This window comes from Meleagris gallopavo, chromosome 1 (genome assembly GCF_905368555.1).
Source record: "Meleagris gallopavo chromosome 1, MGAL_WU_HG_1.1, whole genome shotgun sequence".
In the NCBI taxonomy this organism is placed as follows: domain Eukaryota; kingdom Metazoa; phylum Chordata; class Aves; order Galliformes; family Phasianidae; genus Meleagris; species Meleagris gallopavo.
Genome location: NC_139404.1, coordinates 141,975,123 through 141,997,848, shown reverse-complemented (window position 1 = coordinate 141,997,848; position 22,726 = coordinate 141,975,123). Strand labels below are relative to the sequence as shown.

The window sequence follows — 22,726 nt, the reverse complement described above, 5'->3', positions numbered from 1 at the left end:
TTCAGTGGGTCATTACCTGTTAAAAATTCATACAAATCTGTAAATACAATTAGATGGGTGAGGCATTCATAAAGATTGCACAGAGCATTTGATGGCATTTTCTGCAATGTTCTGTATATTGACACACCTTTAGATCTGCAGTAAATGTTAGTTGTGTTACACGGCTCTGACACTGCAGAGTGGTTGTGGCGCGTGAGAATGAAATGATGCACACACTTAAAGACACTTTGCAGCATTCAGCCAGTCCTTAGCCCAGGTTCTTGTTCAGGAATTGCTATGGAATGGTCAGTATGTTGAGAAGATCTTAATGTGTGAGTCAGCATTCTCTGCTGCTTCTGCTTTTGAAAGATCTTAATGAAGCATATGGCAACTATTGCCGGTTGTACTTAGTGTACATTAAAAAAAAAGCCAATTCCTATTTTTGCCTTATATTAAGAGACTACTGTCAGTTTCAGGTGACTAGCATTTAACTGATACTTGCTTTTTTGAAAATGGAGTATTATATTCATATGTTGTTCACTAATTTAGATTCAAAACACAATCTGGCTTTTGGTAATTTTTTTTCACAAACCTGATATAATCTTACTTCAAATTAATCTTCATGTACCATTTGTCATTTGTAAGGTTGGGTGGTATTTTATTTTTTTTTTTAAATCCTTATTATTTGCTTTTCTAAAAAGACCTTAACCTTAATGATGCTTGAATACTGAACCCAATAAAAATATCTTTGGTTAAGGTACTTTGTCATTATTAACCTCCTGGAAGCTGGCATGTAAGAATATTTCAGATAACATCTCCTGAACTATTATGCTGCACATCCCTGCTAGATGAACCACACCTCTCATGTTCTGCGTATCTCCAACCACAGCTGTGTTCAGATGCTGTGGACAGAATTGTTTTCATGCCCCTCCCTGCACGCAGTCACTAGGAAATGCTGATTTCAGATAACTCTTCCATGTTTTATGTTCAAAACAGGAAAGGGTAAGTGGTTGTTCTTTACAAATGCCATGAGCTGCAGTGTGACTTGATTTAAATTTCTAGGAAGTATATAGCTGAATATTCTTAATATCCCTGCTTCTGTGGTTGCATTCTATGAATATCCGTGGTTCAAATCATCGATACTTACACAACTGTGAATGTTTAGTTTGAGAAATGTGAATCATGTTACTGCAATACAAATGCAATAAGTGCTCGGTAATGTCAGCGTAGTGATATGAAAACAGATTTTAAAGAGAGATTTGCAATTGCTGTGTGAGAGTAAGATTAGCAGATGTAGGATGTAGCTATTATGTTCTGTATGCAGGTTTGCAACTGGTGCTTTGCTGTTCTTTTCCCCTCAAGTAGACAAATAGTTGTGGATTCTTACCTGTGTAGTATTTCATTATTTTCTGGAATCTAAACCTGCAAGCAAATTTTTCCAAGCAGATTGGCCTTATAGTAATGGTATCTGGTGCATAATTGGGAATGGTTGAGTTTCAGTGTGCAGAGATCTGGGAAGTTTATTACATCATAGCTTTTATAGCAGAGCTATTCTAAAGTTGTCTCAACCCTTGGAACTCATCTGTACCTCACATTTTGTTAGTTTTCTAGTGTTGAGTGTTCTTGTGTACAGCAGGGCATTAAAATACTCCGTTGTGCAGCGTATCTGTGATTCAGATCTCTTAAGAGACCTGGGGATTTGGTCTTGGTTTTCAGCAATGCCTCTTCTTGTCAGAGCACATTGCAACTTAAGTATTTTTCTGCAGGACAAAAGATTACTTGGGCAGAAATGATCTAGTCTCTTCACCCAAATACGCTGCTTCCTACAAGTTCCCTCCAGTGTAAGCTTTATTCTCTGTCCTGCTCTTTCTCTTCATTCCCAGTATCTAACAGATCTCCATAAAGCTGACTGCTGAAATCATTCTCCTGTTACCTCATGTTTCAACTTTGGGTACACGTGTACGTAAGTGCATGACGCTTTGGATTTCAGATACTTAAAGCATAGATCTGCAGGGGCTACAGGAAAGCTTAATTTATTGTTTGGTTACTGTATAGCTGCTATCATGGGTTTCCTTTGTTTTTATTTGAAACATCTGGAAATCCCTGTTGGTAAGATGGGAGTAGTGTTAATCTGCTTGTTAATCAGATATGCCAGGAGATGACAAATGAAACTTGCCGTGTTTGAATGACAGCACGTTCCTGCAGCTTCCTGGGCTTCCAACACTTCGAAAGTGCAATCTAAATTCTTCCTTCCCTCAGAGGGATTTTAGCATCACCTACTGGCCGCAGCACATATAACCGTAAAGTATGGGAGCAGAGTTAAGGGTATGATGGGACTTTTACCAAACCACACTCTTGGAGGAGTGAAGACATGAAATATATTGACATATAGTTAATTATGTATGCTATTTTCAAGTTCATCAACGATCAAGAATAAAGAACAGTTAACAATAGTCATTCATGTAAGTTCTCTGTGAAGATGTTAAAGGTGTCTCATGCACCTAATGCAGTCGTATGCCTGGAAAATGTCCTTTAGAGTGAACTGTATTTCAGATATACCGTCTTTCTTTATAAGTTCTTCTCACCCAGCTACCTTTGATGTCTTCAGATGGTTTTTTTTAAGTTCACTAAAAATGGAGTGCTTCAGACAGGGCCATCAAGTCAAGATAGTTGATTGATTTTCTTCTCTATTTTTGGAAAAAATATTTTTTGAGAAAACACACCCTGTATTGTTCCTATCTTTTCATGCCTAGCTTTTAATTTGTTCAAAATTAACTACTGAAATGAGGTGCTTACAATCACAGAACAATTTGACTTGAGGAAGAAATGCACTCATGACCTCCCAGCATGGTGGGCACATGCAAGTCCAGCCTCTGCTTACCCCTGCTGTTGTTGCAGCAGCATCACGAGGAGCAAGTTTGTCATTCCTGCAGCACAATAAGGTAGAACCATAGAATCACCATGGTTGGAAAAGACCTTCAAGGTTATCCAGTCTGCTTACCACCAATATAACCTCACTAAACCACGTCCTTCAGTACAATTTGTAAACGTTTCTTGAGCTCTTCCAGGGACGGTGACTCCATGACCTCCCTGGGCAGCCTGCACCAGTGCCTCACCACTCCTTTGGAGAAGAAACTTTTCCTATTATCCAATCTGAGATGTGACAGAGGAAGCTGATGGGTTGGCATGGAGACCCATTCTCTCTGTGTCCCAAGGCCACAGGAGACCATGGAGTTGTGACATTTCTTCTCTAGCCTTGCTTAGGAGCTACAAAATGGAGCAAACAGATATCAGTCCTGTTTTCTACTTTTCAGCAGGGCTCTGCTCAGATCCCCTGTTTATCCCAGGAAGCAGAGTAGCTCTGGACAGAAACTGTAGAGAGAAATAAAGGGGTTTCCCTTTTATCAGAGAGAACAATATCCAGACCCAGGGGGCAAAGTCCAAACAAAGAATTGATTCCCGTACCAGGAAAATACTGGTTTGTCAAAACCAAGTTTGTTCTGTTACACAATGACCAGTTTCAAGCAGAGGTAGTGGTTTGGGGTTTGTTTGTCATGGAAGACATTTCTTACAGCCAGATCAGAATTTCAGAAGAAAGCAAGACAGGCAGACAAGTTTAGGCAAATTAGAAATGTGTTTCTAAATCCCCCAGATATTTTCTTGACCACTGGATTATTTTAGGGTGAAATATATCTATCTTCTTGTCTTTGAAACAGGTTTGCAGACAGAGGTTTTTGAAGGCAATTTTTGCACAGAATGGGGTAGAAGTTGAATCTCAATGTTTTGCTGGACAAAAAGCTGTTTCCTGGCCAACTTCACACCTGACTCTTAGGAGGACTGCTGGTAAAATAACCTGAGTAGAACATCTACCCTGTAATTTAATGCAGGAATGCACTTCTGTGTACTGCCACACCAGTCCCAGTGCACAATGTCCAAACAAATATCCAGCAGGATCCTCTACAGAGACACTGACTATTGCTGAGCAAGACCTGGAAGTGGGAATTGTAGCCTTGGAGTCCTTGAAAATACTGGCAAAGAGAAATTACATGAAAAAATGTTAGAGTTCTAAGATTGCAGGTAGATGAAAGTGAAGAAAAATACTTTCTTTCATTCCTAATCAACTTTGCATCTCATGGCCTGAGCACAGAGAAGGCAGCAACACTTCTAGGTCCTACCCAGAATACCGCAGAAATCCAAATAAGTCACAGCCAGTCATAGCGCTGAAAAATGCTCATGGGACAGCAAGTAATTACACTGTTAAAAAGTTTACAGAGTAATGGAAGAGCTCCATTTACAGAACTTAAACTCTGGCAAAGAGAGAGCAGTGAGGTGCTGGCACAGGCTGCCCAGAGAGGTTGTGGGTGCCCTGTCCCTGGAGGTGTTTAAGGCCAGGTTGAATGGGCCCCTGGGCAATTTGATCTACTACTTGATCTAGCACAAGCCAGAGGTCTCAGTTTGTGTGGAGATGTGTTCCAGCCTTTCACCTTTATGGCTGCCCCTACGTATCCAAACACCACGATGGTTCATCGTGCCAACTGTCATCTGTGGGCTATGCAGGAGGCAGCCATAGAGTCCGTAACTCACAGCAGCGCTAAAGAGAAACCACAGCATTAAAATTAAAGAGGAGATGAAAGCTGTGCTACAAAAGGATTATCCAGGGTCCTGTCCGTGCTGAAAGTACCACATGGCCTCCCTCACAAAATATTGGTGCACAGCAGCGGACGCCTCCGTGGTGAATCTCTGGCCAGGAGCCTTTTCTTAGAAATGCTGCTGCTGGATGTTTCTCCTGAGTCTGTATCAGTATCTCCCAAGATCACACTTTTGAAGAGTATGTGCTGTCCTCATCAATGGGAATGGTTTGCCACGTGGTGTGTATCTGCTGGCCAAAATTATGTGTAATTTTTACTTTCGGTTTAACTTAGGTTTAATTGTCTCGATTTAAGCCTCTTGCACTAACACTAAGCTGCTTTTGTTTTTACTTTGGATCCAATAATTTTAATGTTTCCTCCATATGGCAGTGGGTTTTCAAAGGAAAAAAACAAGGTCTGAGACAGAGTTACTTGACTGGATTGAAATTAGGAAAGTGAAACTAAAAATAGAAATAGGAGGTATCAAGCTAATGTGGCATACAGAAGGAGCTTCAGAGTGATAAAAAAATGTCAAAATTTAGACAAGAAAGTTTGTGTCTTTTATTCAGTTCTTGTGTATTTACAGTGGATTCTCTTATGACTTCAGCAGCAGCTGAACTAAAGTATGTTTTTCACTGCAAAGAAGACCCGAGTTGCAGGAGGATCGTTAGCATGCTTTTCTATCAGCTAACTTTCCTCTGCTCACATATATGATGCAGTCACTCTCCACAGCTGGCCTCTAAGGTAGGAAGTTTTTCAGCGCTTGGATGATCGAAAAATAGCTTAAATTGTAGTGAACACATTTCCTATCCGCTGGGAGTCCTGTGATGATTTCCAAAAAATGACTGATGATGCATGACATAAAATGTCAGTTTTCCACATCATTGAAGTGACTGGGACAACTACTACGTCTCATGTCACAAAACCGAGGGTTAAACGGAAACAGAAAGGCTATTTCCACTGCACTCCTGCAACACTTGTCACTGTCACACTGAGATGTGGTGGCTCTGAGTAGTGCTGTTCATGATGGGCGTGGCTGAAAAAAAACACCAAATGCTTCAATTTGGGATCTGGGACTGGCCCTAACTTTACATTTGTCTTGTCTGGGCTGGGGTATTCAGAAAGCTCCCAGCTCGATTCTGTTATGGTGCTTGGCATTGAGCAGAGACTCAGTGAAGGAGCTACACAGCATTTTACATTCTCAGCCCAAACAAATGAACACGCACACAAAAAAAAAGCTGTGCCTGATGGTGGAATGAGAATTATTCATACAAATAGGAAAGAAAAATTTAGATTTTAAAACTCTAACCAAGACAGAATATGGCACTTCTGCCTGTTTATTAGACATCATTTTTTTATCAGGGTCTGGAGCCTACCTCATCACCTGTGGAGAGTCTGATGGTGTTCTACTGCCAGTCCTTAAGGACAGGGCTATAGCATAATTGGTCTCCCACCAATCACCTGATGAAAAGTCTCTGTTTCTTGCTGGGATGCATGGGTACCTGGGTTATTCCATGAAAACAAAATCTTTCCACTTCATGTTTCTCACATCAAAACTATTCATGAAATCTTACCACACTTGCCACAGACTTTTGTTCTCTTAATAACCAGGAAAAAAAGACCTCGTTAAAGTGATGTGAGACATTACCCTTTGGATGTTTAATAGCTTTTGGAAAACTTTCATTTTGAAATGTGCTGCTTTCTGACATGACTGAAATAGCACCTACGTGATGTTTCATAGACTATATTCAGATTATTAACTATATTCAGAATATGATTCTTATCTTCTTTTAAATTTTACTGGCTGAGAAAATTTTAGTAAAAATCTGTCAAAGCTCTATTTCCTGATTTCATTTTCTTTTCTCCCCTTTGGCACTGAAAACATGAGGTAATGCAGCATTTTACATGAGGATTTCAGAAATGTGAAAAATTATGGAAAGTGTGAGAGTCACAGGTAGGCAGGATGTAACTTCTCTAAGAATTCTTTAAATGTTCCTTTTGTCTGTTATTATGTCAAAGTGGAGCGTAACTTCTAAAGCTATCAGCAATCCAATCTGCTAGTGCCACACGGCTAAATGATAAAACACTTCAGTAAAGCTAGCACTCACCCCCAAAGTGATGCCTTTGTAGCATCACTTGGTGCTAACTTTGTTCACTGAGGCCTTCTGCGTGGGGCTCTGTAAGCTCCTTACAAACCATAGCATTGTGTGCCCAGGCTCTGCAAAGAGGTAGGAACTGGTCCTGAAACTAACAGACACAACCATGGAAGAGAATCCTGGTATCATAGAATCCCCAAGGTTGGAAAAGACATCTAAGATCACACAGTCCAACCGTCCACCTACCACCAATATTCCCCACTAAGCCATGTCCCTCAGTACAACATCTCAGTGTTCCCTGAACACCTTCAGGGTCGGTGACTCCACCACCTCTCTGGGCAGCCCGTTCCAGAGCCTGATCACTCTCTTGGAGAAGAACTATTTCCTAATCTCTAACCTGAGAAATCTCCAGCACTGGCACAACTGCAGGCAGTTTTACTTCCTTGATACGGATGAGTCTGCACCCCTCTTCAGAAATACTCAAACTATGCTGTAATGTAATGTGGACCTGAACAACAGGATTTTCAAAAAAATTCCTAAAACTCTGCTTAGAAACTATTTTTTAAATGTGCCATTCAGTATAACTGAAATTAGATATCAACAATTTCTACCTTGGGAAAAAAAAAATGCTTTGTTCTACTCACCACTTAGTGAATATCATACATTTTATAAACAATTATTTCTTTTCATCTTAGCTTCGTGCTGAAATTCGACTTTGCCCAGTGGTTTATTAGGAACAAGTGTCAACCAAAGTTCAGCTCTCCATTATACAGTGAGAGCTTTAAAGACAATGATCTGTGGCAGACACAAACAAAACCATGGGTCTGTGCCTTTTAAACAAAACCCATTTCCCTCCCCCTTCCCTGCAGTAAACAGCTTCTGGCTGCAGATTTGGTCCTTTATAGAAGAGATTTTTAAGATCCCAGATGACCTGTCCAGCAGCCTGGTAATCCTCAAATCATCTGCTTGCCATCCTAATGTGGAGATGTCACTGAAAAGGCTTGTTGACAACCTTCTGTTACATTAAAGATAAGTCTGTAAAACTGCGACCGTCTTAGCGGTTAAACTTTAACACATGGCTGAATAAAACTCCCCTTTCTGACAAATTCAGGAAGACTGCTGGCAGAAGAAAATAGCATGGAAAAATACATCTTTTCCAGTTCACTTTGGGGTAGGGTAAGTTGACAGTGATTTGTATAACACCGTGTGAACTCTCTTAAACATATTTTAAAAGTTATTATTTCACAAGTCTGAATGTCTTTTCCATGCACATCCTCATGCAAAATGTTTTAAGCCATCTAAGCACCGTGTTTTATTTCAGTATTTAGTTAAAATATTTTGTGTATAACAGGTTTGCTTAACAAGGGCTCACGTGGCAAAAATACAACAACCAAATGCATTAGTGTCTCCCAGGCTCTGATATTATCAGCATCTATGAATCCTTCAATCAATTTTTCTGTTGAGTAATAAATACTAATCTCAGCTAAACTGTTTTGTTACATATACAGCATGCTCTCATCCCAAACAACTCCTTAATCCACTATTTTAATAATAGTCTATGGATTAAAGGATCTATACAGTACACTGACACAACGTATTGAGTTAAGGATCTATAGACAGACATTTCTGTGATCCACTTTAATGGCATACAAACCACCATAGCATTACAGCGTCAACATCCCGCAGATTATCTGGAGGGGTTCAAAGCACGCCACAGCAATTCAAGTTTAAGGAACCTCCTTTGAGCTGGAAACTCTACTAGACTTACTGGGAGAGGGGACTTAGAAATAAAAGCATAGGGCATATGAATACTAACAAGCATTCACCTACAATCTGCTGTAAAAAAAATATACAGAATATTTTGTGTTTTGAAGCCTGTCGAAATAACATCAGTAAAAGCAGAGTCCGCTTCTTGTCTCCCTCCTCATCTACACATGCATCATACTTTCTTCCTTGCATCCTCCATAGCTTGACAGTATTTCACACTGGAAAACCCATCGCGATGGATTTTTTCGTTTGTTTAAAAAAGAGCATTTGCTCCGAGTGGTCCTACGCATGCTATTTTTCACCTTCTGAACTAGAGCATAACATACTTCTGCAGCCACCCTTGCAGCAGCCATCACCATGCCCTGTTGCCTGACTCACACTGAGCAAAACCAAAGGCGCCCTGCAGCAGAGGTTCTCACTTGCCCTGGGTGCAGTGTGGACATTGCCTATAGCTCCTGCTTCTAGCAAATCCAGGTGATGCATATGAGGAGAGAATCACAGCATCATAGAATCATAGAATGGCCTGGGTTGAAAAGGACCACAATGATCACCTAGTTTCAACCCCCCTGCTATGTGCAGTGCTGCCAACCACCAGACCAGGCTGCCCAGAGCCACATCCAGTCTGGCCTCGAATGCCTCCAGGGATGGGGCATCCACAGCCTCCTTGGGCAACCTGTTCCAGTGTGTCACCACCCTCTGTGAAAAACTTCCTCCTAATATTTAACGTAAACCTCCCCTGTCACAATTTAAAACCATTCCCCTTGTCCTACCACTATCCACCCTCATCCCAAACAACTTGTGGCCTTGTGCACTGCTAAATGAATACTTGGCACTAAGGAAACAGACCTGCTCCCAGCCAGTGGAAACATATGCTCAGTGGATCACAACAAATAAAACACGAGGCTATATAAGGAATGAGAAAGAAAACCAATACTGAAACCACACCACTTTCTGAAATGTATCACATGCTCCTACCTGGAGTATTGGCAAGCACAGCTCCCCACTTCAAATTCCCTTACAAACTCTGTTTCCAGGCAGCGCATGGAGCACGTAGGCTGTGAACAACTTCCAGCATGCCAATATTTGACTTTTCTGAATTGCAGTGGTTCCAGGCAGATGCTTTTCAGTAATCTTCCCCAAAAGGTGTGTAGTAAGTATAACGTTATCTGAACTGGATAGCAATATGCACTCACTGTAAAATCCTCTTGATGTACGAAGTAGGGCTTCTATAACTTGATACTTACTAGCTAGTGCTTTCTTTGATTTACTGCTGGACCTGCTCTAGTAGTTTCTACTTCCTGCAGCTCCACCTCAGCTACTGGCCCTTCATTTTTTCCAGATGTTTCTCCCTTTTTTAGCTTTCATCTTCCCTCTGTTGTGGTACTGAGTGCCGACCTGGTTCCCATCCCACAAGGAACCTTGAGGAAGCAGAGAATTGCCTGCAAGGCCTGAGGGCTGAGCAGGGGCTGCCTGCTCCAAGGAGAACGGCTCTCAATCCGTTGTCTGAAGAGGAGGTTGGGGAGAAGAAAAGTAAATACTTCCTGCTCACCCACTCATCTTTCTTCTAGCTCAGAACCCCTTCTCTCCCTCTCCTTGCCCTCGCTTAGCCACCTACATTTATATCACCCTGTTATCACCTTAACCCACTGCCCAGGCCAAGGTCTCTCCTCCAGGAGAGCAGTGAGTCCCAGCCAAAGCCCCCGAGGAGCTGTCACTGCGCTGGGCTATCAGAGCAGGCCCAAAGCAGCTCTGGCACCACAGAGTCCTGGAGACACAGCCGGCCATCACAAATGCCCTCCTGTCAGAAAGCGTCACTGAAACCTCCTCAAAATCGCTGCTGACAGATGTTTATTCCCCACTTTTCCACAACGAGCTGAGGACAACCTTTGTGCTCACAGCACCACGGAAGGCACGCCGTGCCCGTGCTGCGCGATGCTCATTTCTCTCTTGCAAATCACAGTAAATGAGCGTCAGGATGACACTGACGTGCAATGGCTTCGGACAGCGGCACGGGGCTGCTCGCTACTTGGCTTCCACACAGATTCCAATAAAGATCGCGTATTTTTATCAGGGCGGCTCATTAATAGCTCTACGGGCCTTCTACCATACGGCAGGGAGCGGGGCAGGCCGCTGCCGGCTCTCCGGCATTACCCCGCGCCCAGCACCCGCACCGTCACCTCAGAGCCCTGAGGGAGGCGCTGGGGGCACGCGGGCGGGCAGAGGGCGCCGCGCTGAGGGAGCGCCCGCCGGCAGCCAGGAGGCGCCCCGCTAACGGCCGCGCGGAGCGCCCCGCCCCTCCTGCCCGGGCACGTGGGGGGCGGCTCCACACCCCCACGTGGCGCGCGGCACACCTCCTCCTCCCTTCCCACCAATCAGCCCTACGGGGGAGGGGCGCGGCGGCGCTCCCCAGCCAATAGGCAGCGGCGGGGCGGGGCGAGGTGGCGATGGCGGCGGCGGCGGCGGCGGCGGCGGCGACGCGGGGCTGGAGGCGGCTGTGAGTGAGGCGGCGCCGCCCCGCGGCACGAGCGGATCGGGGTCGGAGGGGGAGCGGGGTCGGGTACGCGGCGCCTAAGGGGGGCGCTGTGCGACGCTGTGCGGCGGCGGCGAGGGCGATAAGGGGCAGGCGGCGGGCGGCCGGCCGGAGGGGCGGGGAGGTGAGTGCCCTCCGTGCTCTGACCTCATGACGCCCCACCTGCGGCACTTGAAGAGCCTGGATACCGTAGGCATTTCGTAGCTGATTGCAGCTCGAAAAGCAAATGGTATTCTGGGCTCAATCAGAAGAGAGGTGGCCAGCAGAGATATGTAGGTGATTGTCCCCCTCTACTCTGCTCTTGTGATGCCCCATCTGGAGTACTGCGTCCAGTTCTGGAGCTCCCAGAACAAGAAAGACAGGGAGCTGTTGGAGAGGGCCCAGAGCAGAGCCACGAAGATGATCAGGGGGCTGGAGCACCTCCCCTATGAGGACAGGCTGAGGGAGCTGGGCTTGTTCAGCCTGGAGAAAAGAAGGCTGTGGGGTGACCTCATTGCAGCCTTCCAGTACCTAAAGGGAGCCTATAAACAGGAGGGGAATCAACTCTTTGAAAGGGTAGATAACAGCAGGACCAGGGGAAATGGTTTTAAGTTGAGGGAGGGAAGATTTAGGTTGGATGTCAGGGAGAAGTTCTTTACAGAGAGAGCGGTGAGGTGCTGGAACAGGCTGCCCAGAGAGATTGTGGATGCCCCGTCCATCCCTGGAGGTGTTCAAGGCCAGATTGGATGGGGCCCTGGGCAGTCTGGTCTAGTATTAAATGGGGAGGTTGGTGGCCCTGCATGTGGGAGGGGGGTTGAAGATTCATGATCCTTGAGGTCCCTTCCAACCCTGGCCATTCTGTGATTCTATGACTATCAGAAGAGCATGTGATAAATCTGTAATAACCGTAACATAAGTATTGCTGTGTACAGGCAGTATTGACCATAGTGTTCTTGGGAAGCCCCGCGACTTGTTTGTGCTGTGCTAGGGGCCGTACAGTCCGGGTCAGGCTTTCCTGCCCTCGGTAACGCCATCCTGCAGGGCACCCAGCATCATGTCCCAGCCTCCGGCTGACTGACTGAGATTGCTGCTGGAGGAGTTGCATGCATGTAAATACCTTTCCTTTTCCCCCTGTACAGGATCGTATATACTAAGAAGGACATAAAACTGTTAGCATCCAAGGAAGGGTAACAAAGATATGGAAGGGTCTGGAGGACAAGACATATGAGGAGTGGCTGAGGTCTCTAGGTGTGCTCAGAGCAGCTGAGCTGATGGCGGCTACAGCTCCTCACAGCTCTGCTCTGTGTGACAGTGGCAGGGCCTGATGGAACGGCATGGAGCTGTCAGGGGAGGGGCAGCTAGGGGCTAGGGAAAGGGTCGGCACCAGAGGGCAGAGGGCATGGAATGGACTGCCTAGGGCTGTGGGCATGACCCTGAGTGCCGGAGTTCATGGAGCATCTTGATACTGCTTTCAGAAATAGGGTTTGGATTTTGGTGATCCTTTGTGGAGCCTGGAATTGGACTCGATGACCTGCCTGATTCCCAGGTGTCACAGCCTGTCAGCAGTGGAAACTGCCTATCCCTCATCACCTGTGCTGCTTTGGAGCCCAAAAGGCTGCCATGCAGGTGGAATCCACTAGCTCTTGCAGAACCTGAATTTGGGGCAGCTAAGCGGTTGATGACCTGAGCTGGATGAAGAACCAGGAGTCCTTGCTTGCATTTCAGCTGGACAACCATTTAGCTGTGTGCAGTATGGACAGAAAACACAGGGATGACTTCAAGCTTTGGCAATCGATGCACCTGTTGGTTGGATTTCATTAGCAGCTTTGCGGTCTGTAGCAGGAACTAGCAGGCACTCTGGGTCTGGACATCAGTGCATGTCCTATGGCTGCCCCTTTTGTATCTTTATGAAGATGTTACTGTCCTTGCAGTGCTGCTGTGAGAATGCCATTGGATTATTTGTGCTGTTAGTGGGCAGATGAAACTGACAGTTCTCAGAGCACTTATCTGTTTTTGCTCACTTGTGATGTTCCAAGGCATTTTGGGCTTCCCCTGCTTTGGAAAGATTTTTTTCTTGGAAAAAGTTTTAAAAAACTCCTTCCAGCTGTTTTGAAGTAATAAATTCAGCTTTTTTTTTTTTTAATTTTTCTAATTGCTGAAGGCTTTAAGTGTGCTTTTACAAGTAATATTGCAGTAAAGCATTGTATATGAAAACTTTTTTTCACCACAGATCTGTGTGGAGGGTTCTCTCTGCGCTTAGTGTTTTTGATGCAAAAGAACTTTGCACCTGGTTGCCCTCAGCTACCTGAATGCAAGTGTGTTTCCCCCATGAACAAGAGGGCTTTTTACATCTGTTCCTTTACATGGCATGTTGTGGCCAGAAGCATACCCATGTGCCTGCACTAGGTCAGTCAAAAGTGACATTGCTAACCTCACATCTTGGCGGAGTGCTGCAGAGTATGGAGTGCACGATGTGAATGTGTACAGCTTTGGGAGAGCTGCTGGAGGAGTGCTGCTTCAGCTGCTGTGCCGCTAAATGAGCGTGATGGATTGCTGTGGTGTGGTGAGGCTCACCGAGTGTCTTCTTGGAAGATAATAGAGGATTAATGATAATTCCTCGTCACGTCTTGCTCAGGGACTCTACGTATGTCATCTACAATTTCTGCCCTTGAAACAGAAGATATTTGCAGAACTGGGAGTTTCTTCTGTTGTCTCCAGTTGCCATCTTCTCTCCCAGGATCCTGCTGCTGTTTCATCTTGTATTTCACGGGACAAGTTTGAGTCTACTTGGCAAATTAGTCTTGATGATGCTTTTCATGGATTGGACGCTGGAGGGTGCTAATGCAATGAGAGCTGAAATTGTTTCAGCAAATTAAAGGGTTCCCCTTTGTTACTTGTGAAATAGTTTTATTCTTTGTTGCAACATTTAAATGGAAAGACATCATCTGTGGTCCTTACTGGCAGCTGATCTTGCTCAGTGTGTGTAGTGCTATAACCAAGCATGTCAATAAAGTATTAAGTCTGTGAGGGATTTCTTTCCTGAACCTTTGTAAAATAATAATAATAATAATAATTCATTTTGTGTTCTACGCATATTTAAGTGTGTCTTTCAAGATTACGGGCTTGGGATGAGTCTTACTGAGTTTCTAGTGATAAAAACACTCTATGAGGCAGAACTGTTGGGAAACATCTGCAAAACCTGTTTTTCTAGAAAGTCGCTTTGGTTCACTGAAACTAGTGTGGTTACATCGCTGGCTAGGTGAGCACCTGATCATGGCTCATGTGCTGGGGAGGAGAGGGGTGGCTTGAACACCACTGATGGAGTTCCTGGTGCTGTGACCCTCTGCCTGGGGATGAACCTGATGGAGCTCTCTAACATCAAGATTTGGGCTGGCTATATATATCATATATACACTGCACCTGCATAAAGGTGTTCCTGCTGGCCTAACATAATGCTGAGACTATCTCTGCTCTCCTCTGCAGTTGGCAGAAAGATGCCAGCTCCCTGGTGTGTGCTCTGGCCAATTCCATACCCAGTATTAGGGACTGTGAAACTACTGCCTGAGCCAGTTATTGCCCTGGCAGCAGCGGAGGTACAATGCTGTCTAATTAATGCTAATGAGAAGCAGGGTGCAAAGCCAAGTGTATACAGCTGATCACCCCTGGCACCCCAACAAGTCTGCTTAAAGCTGTCTCAGTCCTCAGCAATCCTGCTTGGCCCTCCACCTGCTTTTGTGGAACCATTAGCAAAATGGGAGCTGGCAATCATAAAGTGTTTGAGCAAAACAGGATTGTTGCAAATACACTTTTGTTAGAGGTCTTTCTCACAAGGTGTGAGTGACAAGTGAATTACTCCTGCATCTTGATCTCCTTTCCAATGCATTGTTCTGTCTTCTCCAGGAAAGCATTACTTTGTGTCGGTCAGTTCTTGTTCTTTCGCAGGCATTGCAGTATGCTTACATACATACTGGTTCAACTTTTCCTTTCTTCTAGAAATATGCAGCATTGTTTCTCTTGAACAGAAGATGCGGATGGGCATGGAGAAAAGAGCTGTGTGTAAGGGAACCGGGTTAGGTCCTGCTCTGGCACCGTTTGAGATACACTTGCTCACCCAGCAACACAGCCAGCGTGGCTGGTTACACCGCTTGGCATGATGTCAAGAACCGATACGCTAGCAGTGGTGCCAAAAGGATTTGCAGTTGTGCATTTCATGTGGGCTGCGGCCTAATTTATCCTGAGAGACCCGTGACTGGCAGAGAAGGTTCACGGGCCTTATGCCATAGGTACTCAACAGCATTGGGTTTAAGTGCTGCCAACTGCTGGCTGCTGTCCTCAAGGCGCAAAGCCACCCCTCGATGGGAGGGGAGCGGGCCTGTGCCTGGGCTGCCTGCGCTTCGCTGAGTGCAGCCTGTCTGTGCTGTTCGTGAAAGCCATGCAAGCGAGCTCTGCAGGGCTTTGCTGTCTTATGCGAGAACGAGCTGCTGGGCCGGAGGCCTCTGCATTCAGGGGTTGCTCAGGCCAGGAAATGCCCGTGCTACTGGATGTCATTGAGGCCGCCTGCCTTGCCTTCTTCCCTTTGCTGCCGTGGGCAGAGCAACCCAGCCTGCTTTCTTCTCTGCCATTTTAATTAAAAATGGTTGGCATCGGGGCTCTGCAGCGATGAAAGGGAAATGATGAAACTTTGAAGAATTTGGGGCATAAACTCGATCTCTAAATTTTAATGTACTCATTGCATTTAAACAGTTAATAGATACGTTTTATTATTGGGCTTTCAGGTGACCTAATTTCCCTTAGTACTGTACATTTAGCTTTATACATCTGCACCTAATTTGTAAAAAAGGACTTAATGAGAAACTTCAAACAGTTTAAATGTCAATTACAAAGCAAGCGAGGTTTTAAAGTTCCAGTAATCTGTCCATATTGGTCATCGAAACATGATCCCAGGTGGATGTTAATTCAAGACAGATGGCATTCCAAAGGCACAATTACAAAGAGCTTATATATTTTCAACACTAACAAGCTGTCACGCTATGTTGTAGCTACACTTCCAATACTGTATAACTACAATTACTGCTTTATCTGGTGTGGACTTAGTAATAAAGGGGTTTGATTCCCCACTCTTGAGTTGTCAGTGGGATTTCTGAGGTGAACTGGAGAGTGGGGTAAGGTAGAGTGAATATCTTTCATTTAGTCAGGCTGCTTGGTTATTTTGTTTGATTGGCTGGTGGTTTGGTTGGTTTTTTTTTGTTTGGTTGGTTGGTTGGTTGTTTTTTGCTTTTAAGTTGGTGAAATGCTATTCAGAGAAAGGAGGGGAAATATTGCATACGTGCAGAACAAGACTAGCTCATCACAGAAAGATTTCTATTTCCAGGCAACAATAATTAGCATTAGTCTTATCAGCTGCTAGGAAATAGCTATGACGACCTGTTCAAGCCCACAACATCCTGGATGTTTTCACTTAAAAAGTCATCTGAAAGCCTTTGGAGCAATGCATATGTTACTTGGAAAACTGAAGTCAAAGGGATTGATTGTGACTTTACTTGCAGTGGTGTCAACAGGGAGCAGTTCGACCACAGCTGGGCAGGAGTAGTACACCCAGTGCAAAATCAGGTTTGAATTATTTGTAGGTTTCTGAAAGGGTGATTAGGCCCATAGGCAGAGAAAGAGAGGCTGAATGATGCAGGCTAAATGCAAGAATTCCCTTAGACCTAAGCATCAGCTTGTGGTAGATGGCAGGATCTGGTGTGGATTGTTTGATCTATATGTCATATTTTAGGTGGACAGGGATCTGCATAACTGATCATAGTTACGTGAAACACAGTTGTGTGTAATTTCCACTGATTTGTTTCTTTGTTTCTTGAAACCAAGTCATGAAAAAGCCAGACTTGCACTACTCTGACTAGATAGTGTTTTAATAGGCTTTAAAAATTCTACACTTTTAGGAGCAAGATTAATAATTCTCTCCAAGAAGGTTTTTAAGCTCCTGTGGGTGCATATATTCTCTAAAGAGGTTCTGAGAGTGAAGAGCTTACACGTCTGTTAATTTATCTACCTTTCACTGGAAAGCAGAGCAGGAAGCAGAAAGGCTGTGATGCTTCATCCTCAGAATGCTGGAGTTAAGTGGTGAGGTTTTGCTTTTTAATTTTTGCTTTCAGTTGAAGAATGTGGCAGATGTGTTTTCTGAAAGTACCTTGCTCCCTTTTTGGAGGAGATGCAAGTGTTGTTTGAAATACGCAGCTCGTCAGTAAGTGAACTGGACTCCTGAGCTACGCTTGAAACAAAATGCCAATTTTACCTACAGTTTTACTAGGTTTCCTGGTTTATACAGTGGCATTTCAATGGCCTCTAGTAATTGTTTTTAGCAGGGGGAAAAAAAAAAAATCAAACAAAAATGAAAAACACAACCCAAAGCTCATTAGCACAGAATTTGGCATGCCTTGAATCGTTAAATCTTTATATAAATGCAGAAGTAATTTGTAGCAAACAAAGTCCTTTCTTTTTTTTTTTTTTTTTTTGGAAAGGCTTTCTTTTGAATTTTCATTCTGGCTGCTGAGGTCCAGCTTGTTTTCCAAACGTCAAGTGTTAATTCAAGAACAGGGGAGGAACCAATTCATGTTTTAATTAAATGTTATGTGTGATTCTTGAGTGTCAAATATACTTAATGGTAATAAATGAGCAAAATTATACGGAAAACAAAAGGTAATAAGTGAATGCTTAGATGAGTTTTTACATCCATATATTTAACTCAAATTTGACACCAGCGGTGTTGCTCTCAAGTGTTTTCCCCTCAGATTCTGCAGTGCTTATCAGGGTAACATACCATAGGCCTTTTATTTGTATCAGGCTAAGGTTGAGAGTTAACTGGTTGTTAAAGCCAGAGCAGGGAGCTTTCTTGCACCTGGAAAATGAGGAGAGCAAAAGCAAGGGACATGTCCGCATCCTTTCCCTGGTGGTTCTTCACCTGTGAATTTGAACTGCAGCGGTAATAAAAGTTTTGTGGACCTCATTTTATGTGAGATCATTAAGCGACGGGAGAATTCAGGCCTAGCTGCCCTTCATAATTCAGGACACCGAAAGGTGCCATTTATAAGCTCAAAGCGCCTGTGGGAAGGCAAAACAGGCTTGTAAAACTTAGACTCCAAACTCCGAAAGGTAACTAGTTTGTACTGCTGCCTGTAGGACGTCAACATTGCAAAGGTGGTTGGTACTGGTTTTAAAAATGGAAAAACACCTGCCTCTAAGATGAACTGATAGCCTGGATTTTCATAATTCTGATGGTGGTGTGGCTTTTGCCTCCAAAGAAAAACCCAAAACATCATGGGGAATGATCCCAGTAAAAACCCTATCAGTTGTTGTGCCCAGCTGTTGAGCTTGTTGTCTTTCCTCCTGTAGCCCATAAAATATGCTTCTCCTGACTTTTTAATAATAGTTTGCAGTGAACTTTGCGCATGATGTGAGCCAAGCACACTGCAGGAAGAGCTCTCACCTCCTTGTTTGAGGCGCTTGAAGTGAAGAGAGAGCTTCAACAAAGTGTCTGATTCGCCGGCATGTCATATCTTCCTACAGCTAATTGTTATGGTGCTGAACAGGCAATGCGTTCTGCTAAACAAAGAACATGCTGTGATTGTATGGATCCAGAAACCAGGAAAGACACTGGCAGCTCAGGAACGAGTCCAGTTTTGGTTCTCCTGCTTTCCCTGGTACGCTTCCATTGTTTATGATCAAAATGGAGCAGTTAATGCCTGGAGATGTAGGTTGTTGTGGCAGGACTTTGGTTGGTTCATTTTGTCATTTGCTCAGTTAGGCTCAAGGCTGAAAACTTCCCAAATGTATGATAGAAATTTAGCCATCCATATCTATAATCTTAAATAACTTGTAGTTTAGCAGGTTAAACTGTTCAATCTTGTTAAAGTCCCTTAACTACAATTAGTTGGGTGTCAGTTTGCACAATCAGAACCTAAATTCCAATGAAGACAAGAGCTGACTACACGTCATGTCTGCCTGCAGCACCTCCGTTTTGCTAATCGCCATGAATTCAGCATCTACATGTTTATGCACCTTGTTTCCAGCAGCAACGGGCTATGGAACTGTACCTAAAGTGCCATCTCTCTGAAGGCGTTTCATGTAGGATCCAGAGAAGTGGCAGCGATTTGGAGACCTATGTTTATTATGCCATTCTTACACTGCTTTTGTTGCCACGATTGACGTGCTTGGGGCCCTAAAGCATGGAGTTTAGTATGACCCCGGGGCCTTTCCAAGGTTGATTGCAGGACTCAAACCTTTATATCCACTATTAAAAGGCAGTTATACGCCTGTTTATGTTAGAGCCAGGTGCTTTGTTGCCTGTGGACATGCTGTTATTTGACAAAACTTAGTGGTTTTTCTCTTTGTCATCAAAATATGAGAAGTATTCATACTGTACTTAGATTTATCCCTCACTCTTTGCGAATGGACTGACTGCCTTCAATGGACTGCTTTGATTCCTGCAGGAGGATTCGAGTCAGGGTTTTCCAGCTCTCCATAAGAATGTGTCTAACAGCACTGCCACAACACCATTACTTCTGTATTTTCTTCATGAAAAATATACACTTACTAGGTGGCATTTCAGTAACATATATTCAGTGACATTATCTGCACAGCATTTTTAATTCAAATCCATAATCCATAGTATATTTCTAGAGTTTTATGTGTTCATTTATTTAGGCTTTGTGGGCTTACTGCAATAAACATCAGCTTTTTTGTTGTTGGATCTGTAATAATATTGAAGCACTCCAAGGCACTTTGGGTTGGGTCAGTGCAAAATACTGACTTTCATAGACTGGAAGCATAAAATCTGTTTTCTTACTAACTTTCTTTGGGAAGTTAATAGATGTGAAAAATGTTTAACAGGTTTTTTTCTTTCCTGTTAAACTAAGCTACTGAGGAAATCTTCCTACTGCTACATGCTGCAATATGTCAGAAACACCGGTATGTTATAGTTGCATCATTATCTAAAGGAAAAATTGAGTGTGGGTTTGAAGTCGACAAGTGATGAAAGTAGCTCTGAGGTTGTCAATTAGAAAGCCAAGGCCTGGAATTGATAAGTTAATGGCCGGTTCCCTTGTCACCCCCTCACTTTTCTGCCTGCTCCCTCCTCACCCCGCAGCAGCTTTATTGCTCAGAACATAAAGGAAAGGCTCGTGTTGCTTTGTGTCCCAAATTTATCTCACTAATATCATTCACTTACATTCGTGGTGGGTTGCAGTGCTCTTAGTGTAGACAGGTAGCTAAGCACAGAGAAATGAAATGTAGCAGAAAAATATTTTCAAAGTGGTGCCCTTTTTTTTCTTTTTTTTTACATGGAGTACACACAGCAAGTTTGGAAGTATTACATCATTCAACTTGTATGTGAAATTCAGCGGCAGCCAGTTGGAATCCATGTGTTCCCCTTAATGGTGGAGGGCAACGTGCATTTTTTTTTTCCAAAGGGAGATACTGGTTACCAAAGTTTTTGATATAATGCAATATAATGCAATAATGCTTGTATTTTCCTTGGGTGAGAAGGAGCAAACATGTTGGCAATTTCTCCTTTCTAGAAGAACACGTGGCTTTAGACAAACAGGTCAATTCTGGAGCATAACAAACAAGATTTTAATCATTCTAGGTGTGCTGTATTGTGATAATCCTCCCAAACTCATGCAAGCAACTTTAAAGGAGTATTAAGAGTAAAATATATTTCAAACAGGCATTGCACAAAAGAAGTGTACAATTCGTTTTCAGTTTCTGAAAAGCTTATGTACAGTGTGAGGTGTTTATGGCTTGTAAAAGGCTGCAGATGGGCGCTCCTGAACTCTGAGGTTTTCTGCTCATGGCACAGCTGCTACAGTGACAATGGAAATCCAATAATTTTTTCCACATAACCATCTCAACCAGACGAGTAATAATTAAGGGTACGAGAAGGCAGTTTAATTTGTAAGCACAAATGACCTTTCTGGTGCTTTCACAGTGATCGACAAACATCTGTTGAATGGTAAAAAACTGCAGTTGCTGCTTACCTGCAGCAAGCAAACCAAACAGGGAGCTCAGTGTATGGCTGGTAATCTGGAGTTCCTCTCTCCTTCTTCAAGATTTCAAAAAGTGAAATAAATATTATTCTAGCTTAATTCACAGGAAAAAACATATGACATCACACTCAACAGCTGAGTGCTGGATAATGCTCCCTCTGATTCAGGTGCCAGCCCAGCCCAAGAGCCAAGCTGCAGCCTTCTCCATCACTTCACAGGAGGTTTACTACAGAAGTGGTAGCACAACACTATTTTCCATAACCACTTGTTCCTTCTGTACCATACTTTGACTTTTTTCCTGAGATAGCTATGTCTCATAATACTCATAAATGTTGAAAATGTACAGTGATATTTATGATTTCTTACATATTGTGGCTCTAGAGTTTTTAGTGATAAGGGAATAAGCTCCTCTAGTGGCCTGTTCCAAGACACGTTATGTCAAGATGAAGAAAGACCATGGCATCCAGATTAGCCTGATCTGTTCAGATATCACCCCTAACAGACAGATAGCATAATCATGGGCTTTCCTCCTAAGCTGGTCCTTTTCTTGGCATTTAGTTTTATCAATGCAGGAGACTATTGCAGTTACTATTTTGATTTTTTTTCTGAAAGCTTATAGTGTTAGATCAGCAAACCTCATCTTCCAGGAGAATAGGTATCTCTTTCTGGATTTTTCTTCCCTCAATCTCTTTCATGTAAATTAAATCTGTTGCCAGGTAGATCTGTTGCTCAGGTACATTCATGTGCCATTTGAAAAAGCCAGTCTGTCAAATTTTGGCAGTGCCAGTCACTGCTCTGCAAAGGGCAGACCAATGCCAAAAATCACCAGCCATCTCTTTCTTATATTGCAGCAGGGTGTTGGCCTCTGCTCTTGCTTTTCTTTTCCCCCTCCCATTTGTTTTTTGCTGTTATTCAACTACATTTTCTTACTGATGGTAATCCTTCAGGAGAAATCTTTCTTCCCAGCAAGGATAAGACCAAGTAAGCTCTTCATCTCTTTAGAAGTTTGCTTGAAATTGATCACTTCTGAAAGTCCAAAACCTTACTCTGAACTTTTGACACTGTGGAGATTTCTAGGGCTAAAAATGAAAAGTGTTCCCTTCCACCCATGTGCTGTACCTCTTCTGACAAATACCTGGAATCATACATGGTGCTCCTTCCTTCCTGTGCCAGTGGTCTCAAGCCTGGAGATCCTGCCATGACTCATGTTCACCATGTTCAGAATCTTAAAATAGGGAAAAGCTTGTCTAAATTCAGCAACTTAAAACTTTTGGAACAGATAAAAACATGTTCAGTACGCTAGAAATCAAAAATAAAGGAATAAACAGTGCTTACACGAAGGCATGCTAGAAGTGAGAATGATGACTTGGCATTTCCAAATTCTGAAATCCAAAGAAGTCCACTGTTATTTCGATGCAGACAAGAAAGATTTCCTTTGACTGTGTCTGAAATGATAAACTTCAACTTTGTTGAAAAAAGTCAACTTTGTCTTTAAGGTCAGTATTGTTGTATAATGTGCATGTAATTTGCAGATGATTGTCCATCACGAACTCAACTCCACACTCCTGAACAGGATAAACCAGAAAATTAATATACTGTCAAAGGGCTGCATTTCTTGAGGTACCTGCAGGGTTTATTTTTCTTTTGTGTGAGGACTGTTTTGAAAATCAGCTTCTTTGACCACTTTCGTTTGGGAAAAGTTGG

General features: G+C 43.4%; 1 protein-coding gene and 1 long non-coding RNA gene across 2 annotated transcripts in view; both read left to right on the top strand.

Annotated features, from left to right (window-relative positions):
• Window positions 1-10,865: 10,865 nt before the first annotated feature.
• The window catches only part of CLYBL (citramalyl-CoA lyase), a 169,102-nt gene continuing 157,241 nt past the window's right edge, over window positions 10,866-22,726 (top strand). Inside the window, exon 1 of the mRNA XM_085215573.1 lies at window positions 10,866-10,964. Coding sequence (XP_085071699.1) covers window positions 10,915-10,964 — 50 coding nt within the window. The 5' untranslated portion in view covers window positions 10,866-10,914. The remainder of the gene's footprint in view (window positions 10,965-22,726) is intronic.
• On the top strand, window positions 10,972-14,006 carry LOC146545649 (uncharacterized). Its single transcript, XR_014880858.1, has 2 exons — window positions 10,972-11,276; window positions 12,455-14,006. It is a non-coding gene; the product is annotated as an uncharacterized LOC146545649 (long non-coding RNA).